Source organism: Eimeria tenella, genomic scaffold, assembly GCF_000499545.2.
Source record: "Eimeria tenella Houghton genomic scaffold, Eth_scaff70, whole genome shotgun sequence".
Taxonomy (NCBI): Eukaryota; Apicomplexa; class Conoidasida; order Eucoccidiorida; family Eimeriidae; genus Eimeria; species Eimeria tenella.
The window spans coordinates 129,782-144,553 of record NW_013543440.1 but is presented as its reverse complement, the minus strand read 5'-3'; the positions used below and the strand labels follow the sequence as shown (position 1 = coordinate 144,553).

Below are 14,772 nucleotides of genomic sequence, written 5' to 3'. Positions count from 1 at the left end.
CAGCAGCAGCAGCAGCAGCAGCAGCAGCAGGGGCCTCCGCGGCGGCGGCCGCGCTGCCCGGAGGCCGCGGGCTGCTCTCCTCGAGGGAGCTGGCCGCGGCGCTGAGCCGCGGGGTCTTGAAGCAGGGGAAGCTGAGGGAAAGCTCGAGGCAGGGCGGCCCGCAGACGTAGAGGCGCACGGGAATGCGGCGGAAGTGCCGCGGCGTCAGCGGCGGCAGCAGCTGGCTGCAGCCCGCGAGGAAGTCCCGCACGGCCGCGGCGCGCAGCGCGGCCAGCAGCTGCACCTCCGCGGCCTTCGGCAGCCGCTGGAAGGGCACTGCGGAGCCGTGCATGACGTACGTGGCCTGCTTCAGCGCGTTCAGGAAGAAGCTCTCGAACCCCGCCCACCCCACGAACTCTGCAAACCCAAACACCTGCTTCCCGCGGCCCCCGGGGCCCCCGGGGCCCCCGGGGGTCCCAGGGGCCGCGGGGGCCCCGGGGGCCCCCCCCGCGGTGGCCGCGCCCCCGTGGAAGTGGATCGTCAGCCTCCACGGCAGCTCCACGTCGCACCCGCTCGCCGCCAGCTCGCCCAGCCCCGCCTCCCCCGCGGGCTCCGCCTCCCCGCAGCTCGCCAGCCGCCTCGCGCGCCCGCCCTTCAGCGCGCTTAGGATGTCGAACGCCACGCCGATCGGCAGCCGCCAGTCTAGGGGCACTCCGCAGAAGTCGAAAAACGGCGAAGTCGGCTGCCCGAACGACGGCTGGATGTACGGCTTGAAGTGCTCGTGGCACTTGTCAATCAGCGTCGGCAGGTACGACACCCTCGGCGCGAACACGTACAGCGGCGCCGGCGGCCGCATCGCCACCACCTCCGAAGACTCCAGGAAAATGCACAGCGGCAGCCCGCTCTCCATCAGCTCCAGCCGCTCCGACGCCTCAAACTCCACACTCCCCGCCGCCTCTTCCGAGCTCGCCGAGCTCGGCGCCGCACCCTCTCGGGAACTCTCCACCATCATCGACTGCCAGCTTACAAACACTGTGCGGAGGATGCCGACCAAAACTCATGCACGCTAGACCTCCGCCGGTGCTCCCCGCCAACGACGGCGCGGCAAGCACTAACGTGGCCTTCCCTCGAAATCCACTGGCCCTCAAGTCACTTCACAGTGAGTTCCATGATGGCCATGCGGGTAGAACAGCTTCCATGCCGAGACCCAAGAACTGAAAGATTCCTTCCCCAGCTTCAACCGGTCCCCGAAGACGAATGGAACTTTACGGGAGCGCCGTACGTTTCATAGAAGTCACGCAGGAGGCCTCCATACGTCTTCCACGCCACTAGTATCAGCAGAATAAGCAGTAGAAGAAGTAGCAGTGAAACCTGAAGGCAAAACGTCTACGCACGTGAGGACACACAGAAAACGTAGAAAAGGTCTTTGTGCCACCCCCATTATTTTTCACTGGCACACCCGGGCTGCCAGTGTTGCAGGAGTCGGCTGGTGGAGGCCGAGCCTGAGCGTGAGACTTCTGTCAGCTCTTAGTACCGCGCGCTGCAAGAGAAGAATAGGCTTTGATATGGAAGTCTACTGGTTCAGAGACGTACGAGGCCCCCAGGGTCTGTCTCCTTGGGTGTTGACAGTTGAAGCAAACGCTGGACTTGAGCAGCGGCGTCATCTGACGAGTCAATCCCATCCGGGATCAAGACGTAGGAGCGCCCCATAATGATTGCATCATTGTTTAAATAGGCGAATTAACTATTCAGACAAGTACGAATGTGAGTTGGTTTGCGTGAAAGCTCCTTCAGCGCATGTGCCAACAGTAGCCAGGCAGAGTGTAGCAAAGACGCCTCTAAGCAGCCCCACGCTTCATCGCCGCTAATGACGCGGCTATATACTAAGCTTTTCACAGAATGAATCCACCTCGAGTTTTTCCCTACGTACTAGGTGAGGGCACCTGTGTCCTAGCAGACAGCGGTTGCTCCTCTTTCGGCAAGCAGGTGTCGGATTCGTTCAACTGAATCTGACCTTCCTTTTTGAGGACAGGAACAAATTTTACAAATTTGTATGTACGGAAAAGCTGTTTTTGTCCCCTGTGAGGCACAGTCTCCTAAAGGGTGCTGTGGCTTGCCAGCCAAAGTCGTTCCACAGCCGCCATTGCAGATGCGCAAAGTGTGGCTAGGCTTATAAACTTGGCATTCTGGATTATTTCCATTGTGGTTCTACTCCACGTGCAGCACATTCTCTGATGAGTTTCACATCACGGTGGAAGAGCTCTGACTGACTGCTCGCGGATACGGACATTCATTCACCAGACGACCTTGTACAAACAATGGTGGCCCCTCAGGCAATTTGGTCAGCCATTGGTTTTGCACTCCTTCTTGTCAACGCCATTATAGGATTTGTGCTTGCGAAGTTTTTCTCCATGAAAACATCGCGCAACGAATACAAAATTGCGTACATTTGCTTGCTGGCGACATTCCAAGCTTTTCTATACTCGAATTCTGCAGTACAATTCTTCTTGGGTATTTTTTTCACCGTTCTTGGCTATCGTTTCCTTGTTCCGGGTTTAACAGGTGGTTTAGGGACTGGAAAAAGTACTGTCGCATCTTATTTGAAGTCTCACGGATGGGAGGTGATTGATGCTGACGAGATCTCGAGGGATATCTTGAAGCGCGGATCCCCAGCGTTTTACCGTGTTGTGAATGCTTTCGGCAGTTCCATAGTTGACCAGCGTTCAGGAGAAGTAGATAGGAATTTCTTGCGTCATGTTGTGTTTAACGATCCAACCAAACGACGCTTACTAAACCGGCTGACACATCCATGGATCATTGCAACGATCTTATGGCGAATATTTAAATTTCGCATCTGTCTGTGGAAGCGACGCGTCCTCGTGGATATTCCTCTACTATTCGAAACAGGACTTAATCTGGTGTGCGGCCCAGTCGCGGTGGTCTACGTAGCAGAAGACTTGCAACTACGCCGTCTTGTTACAAGAGATCGGGCATCATCTGCGGAGCTACTAAAGTCAATGATCAAGAGCCAACTCCCTCTTAAGGAGAAAGTTTCACTAGCAGACATTGCTCTAGATAATAATTCAACATTAGAGAATCTTTACGAACAAGTGAAACGGCATTTTCCATGCTAATCTCGTTTTTGGCGCAAAGTAGGTTCGAAGGTTTAATAGTTGCCGTGGCCTCGCAAGGGGTCCGCAACAAGCGGCCGTTTTTATGCGCATCCCTGCAAATAACGTAGATTTAAACGAAGTCCAGAACACTCTATGCCAATTTGAATCTTACCATGGGCAAAGGAAGGCCAAGGAATACACGTGCAAGTGTAAGAGCGACAACACCAAAGCAAATAGTTCTTGTCCCATTCTTGGCCAGGTCAAACCAACTGTAAAGAATGGCTATGGCTTGATCTCAAGCGGGATAATCGGTGGATCGGCTTACTGAGGAAGGTCCCTTATGTTCTTGTTGAATTCACACGTTACTGCGAACCCGCAGACGAAACCTCCCAAATGGCCCCAGATGTCGACTAAAGTTCACATTTTGCATCACTTTTTGATAACAACAAGGACGGAAAATGGCATACCAGTTTGTCCGTAGGAGAGAAGAATCATCAAAGCACCAAATACAGTCATGTCGAGTGTGTACATGTTCCTTGTGCGTTCGTCAAGCTTGTGCCAGACAATCAAGATCTCGGCAAGGATGGAACCCACGAGACCTGAAGTGCGTTATAGTAGAGGTTTTTTAAGGCTAGAAGGTGAAATAACTGGCGTACCGAACCCTGCTGTACTCGCACCAACAGCCTGGAGGAGCACGTTTCAAGAAGTTCATTGTAAGGCTTGTCTGTAAAGTGCATACCAAGGAGCACGGCCGCATCAAGACAGTGAACATGTTCCCGATAAGAGCTGGAGGCCGGATGTTTCGGACGTCATTTCAACATGTCAGTGTAGCACTCTTACCAGAGGAGAAGTATAGTATGAGGAAATTCGTCCTCCCATACTTTATTTCCTTGTCAAGTCCCATGTGCTGAGAGGTGATGTGATATTCACATGCTCATGTGCGTGTGGGCATGTTCGAAAACACCTACCAAAATGAAGAGAACATTGAACAGCAAATGGACAATGCCGACATGAAGGAAAACAGGCATGATAAGCCTCCATGCTTGGAGGTGCCTGAGTTGACGTAGTGCTGTACTGGTTCTGAATTTTAGGGAGTAGCATGTATATACCGTATCCCAGGTCCGTAGGTAGCGCCCAATTGGTACAAGACGCGCTCCGTAGGCTGTAGGCAAGAATTTAGCGCCGGTCTCTGTTAACCAATGCCAAAGTTCCCCTACCTCAAAAGCCGACGACATCGCACATGACATAATGTAGACCGCGATCTGGGCCAACGTTATCACAACAATCGACCTGTGTACGCAATGATGTATGAGAATCCCCGTGTCGCAACGCATCAGAAGTGAAGACTTGCTTGTCCAGTGAAATGTTAGGGAAGGCTGAAAGAATAGTCATAAGCTAAGAACTTTTTTTCGTAGGCCGGTTTTTGCTTACCAACATCAATCAGTCTGCCAGTCCGCGGGATCCCAGCCCCGAGGACTCTCTGGGATTCGATGTCCGACATTTTCGAGCCTTCCTGTATAGAAGTACGATCGGAAGGAAGCAAAAGGTCCAAAAAAATATGGACAGAATCGACTAAATATGATAAAATGATGAACGCTGCACCCGTTTGGACGGGATCACATGGTGTGCTGCATGTACACCTGAACATCCGCTGTCAGATCTTCGGATCACAACTGTTTTTTTCCAGCATTGCCTTTCCGCGACGAAGGAATCTTGCCATTTCCGCTTCAAATTGGAAATATTTGTATCATTTACTGTGAACCAAATGGTCTTGATCAATCTGCGTCTTGCTGCGAATTTGAAAAGTTTCTGCATATCCTTAAATAGCCTCCAAGGATGCGCTGTGTAGCATGTTTCACACAGCCTCGTAGTGGTGTACCACTTTCCTCTGTCGCAGAGTAGGTTTAAGGCGAAATGCTTGCAGTATATCTTGGAGAAACATGACCGCCCACATGTGTGTAGCACACCGACTCTTCTGTCTTTTCGTTAGAAATGAGGGTTCCGTCGTCACACGTGGCAGAAAATCTCCGCCAGCAGTGTTCTTTTCATCTGTTCCCATCACAGCCAAGTCTTTAAAGACCGCCAAAGAGCAGACTAGTGGAAATGATGCCTGTGGGCGAGTTTTCCGTCGAGTCTACTGGTTTGATCCCGACTCGAGGTCCCCTAGCATTGAGGTCGGCAATGCCCACCTTCAGCTCTCCCCGTAGCGATTATTGCCAGAGAAGTTTTTTGCAGATCCACTAGTGTGTAGTTTTGTCTGCTGTGTCCCCCTGCGTGACTAATTGGTCGACATGATGTAAATTGACGATACATTGCGTTGGCTTAGATTCGTAGTGTAGCTGTTATTATGGGAGTTCGACAAGCGTTTATGTGTTCGCAGCTCCCGTCCGGGAAAAAGTGTTTCGTCTTCAACGCGAAAAGAGATCAAGACGGAGAACTTGAACCTGTTCTATGCTTCGTTGATAGGTGATTGGGACGTTGTCACGGGCAGGTGCATACCCGTAACCGCTTAGAGCAAGAACATTTCATAGTGAGGACTTGCATGAAATGCAGTTTCTCTGTGGCATCTGCGCCGCAGGTACGGAAGGCGACTGATGTGGATGGACGGGGAGGAGCTTTGCGAATTCGAAAAACTGGTAAGCAACACCCCCAGTGAGACTTCAAGGCATTCAAATCCGGCTATGTAGCTGGTACTCCGTACGTGCGGGTGGGGTGGCGGCCACGCAAGTTGGTGTTCACAATGTTATGCTTGGAGCCTCTCAGATACCTCGTCTTGAAGAATACTTCAAGTTGTGTTCACAGGGCAACGAGCCCAACCTGCAGCATGAGGACGACTAAAAACAATGTGAATCCATCCGGCAACTAAATCCTATGGAGGAGCTGTTCCCAAGGACCTCGAACTACGATTCTCATCAGATTCTTCTCCTCTTCTAAACCCATTTTGCAATGCGGCAAACACGCCACATTAGTAGCACGCTAAATTAGTAAATCTGCTTCCTTCTTACAGCAAATGTTTTCACCTTGCATGAACCGCGCCTGTCCCGCCTCGCTTGCTATAATTGCTATATATTTTGCTACAGTGGCTCCCCTTTCATGACTTGACTGATCAGCAGCAGAATTAGACGTCTACAGCCTGGTCAAAATGAAAAAAAAACAGGTCGCTTTGAACTTGGCAAGGTGCAGCACTGGCCCGCGGGCAAGGGGCAGTTGCGCGAATTCAGCGCGAAGAGAATATGTCTTGTCAGACTGCGAACCCGGATTCCTTTATGAGCTAGCGGAGAGTGGAACATGACGCAACGCTCCACCTAGCCGTTGGGACACCGGGATATGTACATCACCTTTTCGATCAGCTTTCGCTGCGGCTTTACGAGCCTCAACTCGCCCATTTTTTTGGGCTAAGGGCGCCTGGCTGGCTTTTTACAACTACTGGGATGCGGCACTGCACAACCCGAATAATTCCTCTCATTCTTCGTCAAATGTACCCTCTGGAAGCACAGGGATCGCCCAGCTATCCTCAACACATTCCTGAAAATTCAGCACACGCATACAGTTCGCTCGTATCCGCCACCGCTTCCAGAACCAGAAATTACTGATAGCTCGGAGCAAAATGGCAAAACAGATGGTGACGCTATGCACGCACAATGTGTATTTCGATTACGTACCAAAACCAGTCGGTCGTACTCCACCCTGTTGTTAACGAGCATTTTTGCTGCCTGGGGGTTTGCCGGAGAGTCCGGGTTGGGGTCGCTAAGAAGACTTTGAATAGAAGTCAAGACTGCAGCGACGTCGTACATGGCGCTCCACTGGTTTTGCAGAATATCCAAACAAATTTTTCCATCCGAGTAAATGTTTGGGTGGTACATTCGTGTCAGAAATCGGACATGAGGAGGCGATGTTGGGTAGTCCTCCGTGAACTTTATTAGCAAGTGGAAAGTGCCTGCCTCCCACATAGTGTCTTCCGGTCTGCACTTATCAGCAACAGAACGCATGGGCACAGTGTCTTCGAGTTTGCATTTATCAGCGACAAAGCACTTCCGGAGATTGAACGCTTGATTGGCCTCGCATACAGATGCAGTGCTTAACTACGAAACGGATAATACGTGCAAATATAAATACCTCAAAACAGGCCAAATAAGTGATACTAACACAGAGCATATCCACTAGGCCCGCACCCATTTATGATTGCATGGCAGTACATCATGTTGTCGGAAAACGGAGATGCCTTTACTCCATGAGGCGGGTCGCGAGTGATGCGCGAGATATCCTGCACGATCCTACGTCTCTGAAACCAAAATGCACAGTTACAGGACAAACCATCTGCTGATTTTCCGAAAAAACCAGACGCATGCACCATTGTAGGCCGTGAAAATAAGTAGACTAAACTCAGAGCAAGTGCATCCCCGATAATGCAAATTGGGACTTGTGCGCTGAGCGATCCTCACCCTGCAGGCCTAATGCTGTTCCAAATTTGCACAACAGGCGTGCTTCACTTACCGCGAACGTAGACATCTTCACTGGTGTCCTCTTAGCTCCTCTTCGTGACCAAGCGCAGACGTCAACATGAACATGAATGGTCGAAACTGATACTCTGATCTGAAGAAGTAAAGCCAGAGAAACTACTGCGCCGGCGCAATACTTGTGTCCCTGTGCTTTTAAATTACCCGAGGGCGCCTGTACAGCTTTGGAAAAGCGCTGCTTCTACCTCTGGACTCGTGACGGGCAAGGCCGAACATCAGACTCGCAGGCGCATCAGACACGCTGCGTATAGGAAGATTCTTAACGGTATATGATTCATATCTTACAGCTTGCCATTGAATTAATGATTATAGGCAGAGGCCTAGAAGAAAGGCTTTAACAAGAAATGGAAGGGGCTTTCCGTATGCAATGATGGACATGCAAGGCCTGCTACTCCCGTAAAGTCAGAGGGAAACACTCATACTTTGCATATAACACCATCGCAACGAACAAATATACAATTTTACCACACAAAACATTACTTAGGTGTAGAGTGTGAAGCTTTGTTCCCCTTTTTGCCTCTCTTTCCGGTTATCCCCAACACCGAACTGGAAAATTCGATACTGAAGCGCTGCAGACGCACACTGTTGATTAGCTTCTGGATATCAGGGGATTCGCTTTTTTGAAATAAAGAGTTACACGGAAATATGTGCGTCTGTCCCACTTAGATGACTCCCTCTCTGGTAAATTTAGAATCGACCACTGCATGAAGCGGAGGTTAGTCTTCTACTCGCCTTTCGTTCGTTAATCTCTCCAGAATCAGACCCGGTATAACATTATATGAGTATGGTGCTTACTCTTGTGGGTCTCGGCTTGAACGATGAGCGCGATGTATCCATTCGAGGGCTTGAGGCGATTCGCGCCGCGGATATTCTCTACCTCGAGAATTACACTGCCACCCTCAACGTGGACACCAACAGACTCGTAAGCTCAGCACAGCATGCATTCAGGGTCAGATTCAACTCTTCGTTCATCTGAAGCTCAACTCTCACGTCTCGGTAGTGGGGGCCTCATCCTACACCGTCTGCGTGGTGGGATGTCTGGCTGCCATGCTTGCCATGCACAGGAGCGCTTTTTTGAGAAACCAATCATATTAGCTGACAGAGATTTTGTGGAAGGGAGCGCAGAGGCGATGCTAGAGGCAGCAAAGACAAAGCGTGTTGCCTGCCTCGTCGTTGGGGATCCTTTCTGGTTAGTTTGTTAAAACGTACAACACTGTGAGCTCCCTACTAATTTTTGTTGGAAACACGTAATAGAGGTTTGCAACTGATGAACACAAGCTGACTCTGATGTTTTCAGTGCAACTACGCACTCGGACCTGTATCTGCGTGCAAGAGATAAGGGGGTGACGGTCAAGGTTATACATAATGCGTCCATCATGAGCGCTGTTGCAGCCTGCGGCCTTCAGGTAACTTGCAGTGAATAAAGGACTAGATGGCTGTCTGAACTATATGTTCGTGTCACACGTAGTTTCATTCGATGTTCATCAGTTGAATGTGTGTCACAGTTGTATCGGTTCGGCGAAACCGTCTCTATTCCCTTCTTTGACGGCGGGTGGAAGCCTGTTAGCTTCTATGAAAAAATTCAAAAGAATAGAGAGAACAACATGCATACATTGTGCCTTTTGGGTAAGAGTTGAACTACAGTCGCAACTCGGTACTTTGCACGGTTTCATTCTTTTGTTTAGCGACTGGCTGTCCAGATTCCACCGTCGTTGTCTCTGCAGACATCAAAGTTAAGGAGCAAACGGTTGAAAATCTAATGAAAGGGAACAACATATTTGAACCTCCCAGGTGAGTTCTTCACGGTTTCATCGTAGCAGCGGTGCCATTTACATCGTCGCGGCCTCACCGTAGCACGTTTACGACTTTCGGGAATTCCATCATCTGCTAATAGGGATTTCACATCTGTGCTTGTTATGTATTTGCATTATGTTTCATTATCAGATTCATGACTGTCAACACAGCTATCAGGCAGCTTTTTGAGGCGGCAGAAATGCAAGGCGATGGTAAGTTGCCTGTAATTTGCTGCTCGTTTCGTTGTTCTTCATGTTTCTTCTGAGTAGCATAAAGGGCTTTTAAAGCTATTTTGGAGTCGTGGCTTTTTGACTTTCATGCGAAAGACACCTGTGGTACTTCTGACGTCTCTCTATGCAGAAGGTGTTGCTAGCATCCTCGCTTTTGGCTTGGCGCGCGTCGGAGCGGATGATCAGGCAATAGTTTCGGGTGAGAATTCATCTTCTTGGCATTTAGCGCTTCAGGATACCGTCATTAGTAGAGAATAAACGGAACAGCAGCCCCTTCTGTGTTCATGCATTCGTGTTTCATGCGGAGCTCCGGTTAAGGCTTTCTGAAAATGCATAGCGTGCACGCGTTACGATTGCAGGGCCTCTTCAAGAGTTATTGAATGCCGATCTTGGCGGCCCGCTGCACAGTCTGGTGAGCTGTCAGTGTGGCTCTGGGGCGGGGAAGGGTGGGTTCACAGACCGGCCTTCCTCCACTGTGTATCGGTTGATTGCTCATGCCGCGTGTGGGTTCTCCTCAGGTATTATGCGCACCTGAGCTTCATGAAATTGAACAAAAGTTCGTATCCTTGTACTCGGCCCGTAATTCGGTGCATACAGAATAGTATGGAGGGCAGCAGGCTGTCGGCAGCCTGGCGAATTCAGGGCATCCGTCCTTGAGAGCCGCTACAACCATTCACACAATGTAGCTCTTATTCATCAACATATTCGGCGTGTCTTTTATAGCCCTTTTCCGCCCCTGGACGACGGCAGGAGGGCCAAGGTACGGCCGCACCGTTCCGCCGTGAGCTGCCCGAAAGACTCGCTCTACCAAAGTTGTTTTAGTTACTTGACATGGTTTATTCTGGCACTGTTAGAACCTAAAGACAATATTACAACCGGTAGTTCATGGCTACTGAGGAACTTAGCATTCTGTGAACGTCGCTGGATGTTGAGCTGGATTGAATAGGCGAGCAACAGCTCCATTACAGGTTCACTTTGCTATTTGAGGACAAGTGTAACTGTGCGGCCTGTGAGCCTTGCCAATAGTTTCAAAGGTCCGACACAGGCGGAATGGGCGGGAGGCAGGGAAAGGCCTGCTTGCCGCGCCACCATGATTTGCATCATCATCTGTCACGCGCTCACTGACGCTTGCGCAGATGAATTGAGTCAAAGAACTGCGACGTATCCGGTCTTCCGGATGCCTCATTCTCATTTTCTTGGTTTCATCTCCTTCGTCAGCATCCAAGCAACAGGCACCTCACGAACACAGCGGCGTCCTGAGGGCTGTGCGTCTTCTCGAAGGCCATACAGCTCGTACGAAACACGTCATAGTATAGCAAATAAAATACAGATTAAACAACTGATTGCAAGGGCCTGGAAACATTGCACAGGCGACGGGGAGAAGGCCGCAGAACTGAGCACCGCATGCTTCTCCGCCGTAGTATTCACAGTTCGCTTATGCAGTCCTCGACAAGTAGGGTCTCTGCTTTTAGCAAAGAATGCAGCTAAAGGCACAAGAGGTCCTGGAAACTCCACGACTCCGTCGTCCTGGCGCAGCCCATGTCTCGCCACTGGGTGGTAGTCGCATGATCGCCTTTGCCGTGAGTTGGTAGAAACCAGAGAGCCCAGAGGCTCCCTCCGAAATCGTGAGGCCAGCACGCCTGGAAGTCGCCGCTGCTGTGGGTGACACCGCCACATTGAGCTCAACGATATCCGCCGCCGGCCTCCCCGCCCTGCCAGGCCATACCCAAATGCTCCCACTGGCTCCCCATCACTCAAGACGGATGACAAGTCAGTTAGTCTGCCACAGGGAAGACAAAATGCGCAGGCAGGAAGATACGGAATAGAACTGTGCAGAAAATTGTGGTGAATGACCTGAATGAGCTGAAGGGCTACTTCGTGATGCCTCCTGCTGGCCACAGTTGAGGAACTTTGTGGCAGCGAGTTTAGTAAGGATAAATAATCCAAATATAGCTGACTAGGTAAGAAGCGACAAGCATATTTCAACTCACTTTCTCACACTGGATATCCTGAACTCTTGAGGGAACAAGTAGGAATACAGAAAGTGGTCAACAGCTTGAAGTTTGACAAGAGTTTTCTCTTCGAACGCAGTTTCAGTGTCTGCGCTGCGGCTGGGGCTAATCGAGTTTGCGCCAGGTGGGCTGGAGGAGGCTGAGGCGTGCTGGCTGCTGCCTGTGGCTGCTTCTGTCTGCACTCCATACAGCTTGAAGAAAAGGCTGCGCGTCCGTCGCATGCGTTCCTCCCAGCTTTCCATCCGGTTCATCAGGTTTGTGGACTCTGACATGCTGCCAGGCCGCTGGTGTCGCCTATCCTTCGAAATATCCTTGCTTCCGCCACTCCCAGGGGGGCTCTTTCCAGGGCTGGTGTTTCTCCCACCGCTCCCTCTGCCGCCGCTGATCCCTCCCGACCAGCCGAGCGTTGAGCCCAAAACGTTTACTCCTCCCTTCTCAAAAGTTCCCGCTGCACTTCTGGCGAAGTTTTGCTGTTCAGGGTCGGCGGAAGTCTGGCGCCGGCCGCGGCGGCGGCGACTTGCTGGGTCCCGCAGCAAGAAGAAGCTCTTCCAGGCTCCGACGGTGCAGGAGGGCTCCAGCACTTCTCTGAGAGGCAGGAAATTGTATTTCTCCGGGAGGTAGGCGGAGGCGATGGTGCCTACGTCTGTCATGTGGACTTCGCCTCGATGCACCGCCGCCACCAAGTTCATGGGGGTGCTGAACTTGACGTGGGTGACTGCGATCTGGAACTCCTTGGGGACTTCTCCCCACGGGGAGAGGCAGCCGTGCAACTGACATGTGGAAGCAGAGCCACTGACATCCCCGCAGACCAGCGTGTCTTGCCACGGCAAGTTCCCCTCCCCCCCCAGAGCCTCGCCGTGGCCCATAGACCCCCTGCCAGCCGCGGCCGCCTGCTGCAGCCCGTGGCCCGCTGCGCCGTTCGCCTCTTCGCTGCATGCAGCGCCGATGAGGAGCTCCTGCGCCACTGCAGCCTTTATGTCCTGCACGCGCTTGCTGAAGGACTGGTTCAGAATGCTGATGTCCAGTTCGCGCTCCCCCACCAGCTCCCGCCGCAGCCCCGGGTTCTGCAGCACTATCACAGTCAGCTCCTGCGCCACCGCCTGCACCAGCTCGGGGTAAAAGCCTGCGGTGTAGCCCTGGTCCGCGGCCAGCTGCGGAAACACGCTGAAGTCCATGGTACCCACCAGCAGCTGCTTCTGCCTCACGACCTGCGCAGCCCGCCACTCCCCCGGACCCGCCTTCTGGGCTTTCCCCGCTGCGCCCGCAGCAGCAGCGCCCCCCGCTGCTGCTGCTGCTGCTTCTACTGCTACTGCTGCTACTGCTGCTACTGCTGTTGCTGCTGCTGCTCTGGTTCTGCTGCTACTGCTGCTGCTGCTGCGGCTACTGCTGCTGCTGCTGCTACTGCTGCTGCTGCTGCTGCTGCCTCACCTCTATCAAAGTGTCGGAGGGAAACTTGTCCATGAAGTCCACGGGAATGCACTGCTCCACGTCCAGCAGCACTTCGCTCTGGCAAACATCCAGAGGCACCATGGGCAATTTGTACTTGTCCACCAAATGGTCCCGCACGCCGAAGGCCACTACGCGCCGCAGCGCGCAGTCAAACGCCAGCCGCAGCCCTGTAGCAGCAAGCCCCACGCAGCAGCAACAGACTCCGCCAATTCTCTCTTTTGCTGCACTTTACTCTAAAATGAAACCAAAGAACAGCTCACAGAGAGGCTCCCGCGCATGCAGCTGCTGCTGCAGAGAAACCGGCTTTCGAATCACTTCTGTGGGAGGCAAAAGGTGCAAACTCAAGTTCAAAAGAACTACGCACAACTGCTGCTGCTGCTGCTGCTGCAGGTTGCTTGCCTGTGGAGCATACAGCATCCGCCGCTGATTCCCCCCTTGGGGGCCTCCTGTTTGCTGCCAGGTGCGGCGCTGAGTGCCCAGTCAGGGGCAGACTACCCCCGAAAGACTGTTTGTAGCTGCCCCTTTGAGCAGAAGTGGCTGCGTCGTTTCCCTGGTGGCCAGCAGGAGCAGCAGCAGCAGCAAAGGCAGGGGAGTCAAGCCCCGGCCTGGAGCCATCGGGCCACCCTGCAGCAGCAGTGGTCCACTGGTTCTCGCGAGACTGCGCGTGGGCCGCAGTGGCTGCCCCCTGTGCCTCCGTGAGTGCGAACTGGGCAGCTGACAGCAGCAAGCAAAAGACCCCAAGTGCATGCTGCGCCTTCTGTGCGTTGCCCATCTTCTGCTGCTGCTGCTGCTGCAGTCAATGGCAACTCTGCCGGAGGTGGCCCCGCCGCTCCCCTGTGCGACAGCGCCTATGAGTGGCGTGCATGCAGCCTCGGCATACTTCAAGTGCAGTCGACGCTGAACCCTCGCAACAAAGATCTCCCAGATTCCCTCAGGGAGGCTGCGATGAAGCTCCACACCAAGTTTTTCTCGTCGTCAAGAGGCACAGAACTGTCTAGGTCTTTGCTGCCGTTTGGCAGGAAGGCAGGTTCGAAGACAGTGGACAGAATAAACCTGACGATGCAACGTCCAGGGATCGTGACACAGAGAGACGCTGTCAATGACGAAGCTCCTTGTATTGCACGTAAATCGGAGATGATGCTTCGGAATCAAAAACAGAGTATTAGAGACTGTAAAGAAAGAAACTGGGCGAAGGCCTCCTCTGGCGTGCCTGCTGCCTCGTTTGGACTAAGTAGGAGCAGAGGCTCCACCCCACAGAGTGCGTTCCTGACGCTAAAAAGGAAGCAGAGAGGAAGCATTAGAAGCAAACAGGAAGAAGAAGAGCAGATTCTTAAACGATGATTCAAACAGAGCCTTGAAAGCATTCCAGGTGGGGCTGCATCAAGAGCAGGTGGCACCAGATTGACGCCCTGCAGACAGTGGTGCCCGTACACCTCAGCACAGGGGCAAATCCCAGCAAACTTTGTTCATTTTAGTCTGTATAATTTGAATTATTAATTATGAGATTCACAAACGGAACTTTTTTCTCATTATTGACCAGTTCCAAGCAGCGATGTCGACCCGCGCATGCGCTTGTGTTCATCCCTTCCTGTGTGCCTCGCTTCTGTGCTCGTTAGCCTAACGCAGGGCCTGACTCAAATACTTTGTTGCTTAGGGCCATCATTAATTATTATCTTTT

At 52.2% G+C, this 14,772-nt stretch overlaps 6 protein-coding genes across 6 annotated transcripts in view; 2 read left to right on the top strand and 4 right to left on the bottom strand.

The window, feature by feature from the left end:
* Window positions 1-988, bottom strand: part of ETH_00032225 (autophagy protein, putative) — a gene marked incomplete at both ends in the record, with an annotated part of 2,007 nt that extends 1,019 nt beyond the window's left edge. Inside the window, one exon of the mRNA XM_013378021.1 lies at window positions 179-988. Within this exon, the coding sequence (XP_013233475.1) occupies window positions 179-988 (810 nt within the window). The remainder of the gene's footprint in view (window positions 1-178) is intronic.
* Window positions 989-3,413: 2,425 nt separating this feature from the next.
* On the bottom strand, window positions 3,414-4,593 carry ETH_00032220 (rhomboid-like protein; the record flags this gene model as incomplete). Its single annotated transcript, XM_013378020.1, has 8 exons — window positions 3,414-3,502; window positions 3,560-3,691; window positions 3,933-3,999; window positions 4,061-4,145; window positions 4,202-4,254; window positions 4,310-4,382; window positions 4,444-4,468; window positions 4,524-4,593. 8 exons carry the CDS (start codon window positions 4,591-4,593, stop codon window positions 3,414-3,416), a joined length of 594 nt encoding a protein of 197 aa, XP_013233474.1.
* A 602-nt stretch (window positions 4,594-5,195) lies between these two features.
* Window positions 5,196-5,930, top strand: ETH_00032215 (uncharacterized protein; the record flags this gene model as incomplete). Its single annotated transcript, XM_013378019.1, has 4 exons — window positions 5,196-5,266; window positions 5,473-5,583; window positions 5,671-5,728; window positions 5,856-5,930. 4 exons carry the CDS (start codon window positions 5,196-5,198, stop codon window positions 5,928-5,930), a joined length of 315 nt encoding a protein of 104 aa, XP_013233473.1.
* Window positions 5,931-6,554: 624 nt separating this feature from the next.
* On the bottom strand, window positions 6,555-7,601 carry ETH_00032210 (ubiquitin-conjugating enzyme e2, putative; the record flags this gene model as incomplete). The annotated part of the gene is made up of 4 exons (XM_013378018.1): window positions 6,555-6,617; window positions 6,755-7,055; window positions 7,265-7,374; window positions 7,587-7,601. The coding sequence occupies 4 exons, from the start codon at window positions 7,599-7,601 to the stop codon at window positions 6,555-6,557; spliced, it is 489 nt and encodes a 162-aa protein (XP_013233472.1).
* A 792-nt stretch (window positions 7,602-8,393) lies between these two features.
* Window positions 8,394-10,235, top strand: ETH_00032205 (diphthine synthase, putative; the record flags this gene model as incomplete). Its single annotated transcript, XM_013378017.1, has 9 exons — window positions 8,394-8,531; window positions 8,674-8,798; window positions 8,907-9,015; window positions 9,115-9,235; window positions 9,334-9,400; window positions 9,554-9,615; window positions 9,764-9,832; window positions 9,993-10,045; window positions 10,152-10,235. The coding sequence occupies 9 exons, from the start codon at window positions 8,394-8,396 to the stop codon at window positions 10,233-10,235; spliced, it is 828 nt and encodes a 275-aa protein (XP_013233471.1).
* Window positions 10,236-11,101: 866 nt separating this feature from the next.
* ETH_00032200 (uncharacterized protein) lies at window positions 11,102-13,511 on the bottom strand (the record flags this gene model as incomplete). Its single annotated transcript, XM_013378016.1, has 4 exons — window positions 11,102-11,345; window positions 11,625-12,853; window positions 13,074-13,261; window positions 13,355-13,511. 4 exons carry the CDS (start codon window positions 13,509-13,511, stop codon window positions 11,102-11,104), a joined length of 1,818 nt encoding a protein of 605 aa, XP_013233470.1.
* Window positions 13,512-14,772: the final 1,261 nt, after the last annotated feature.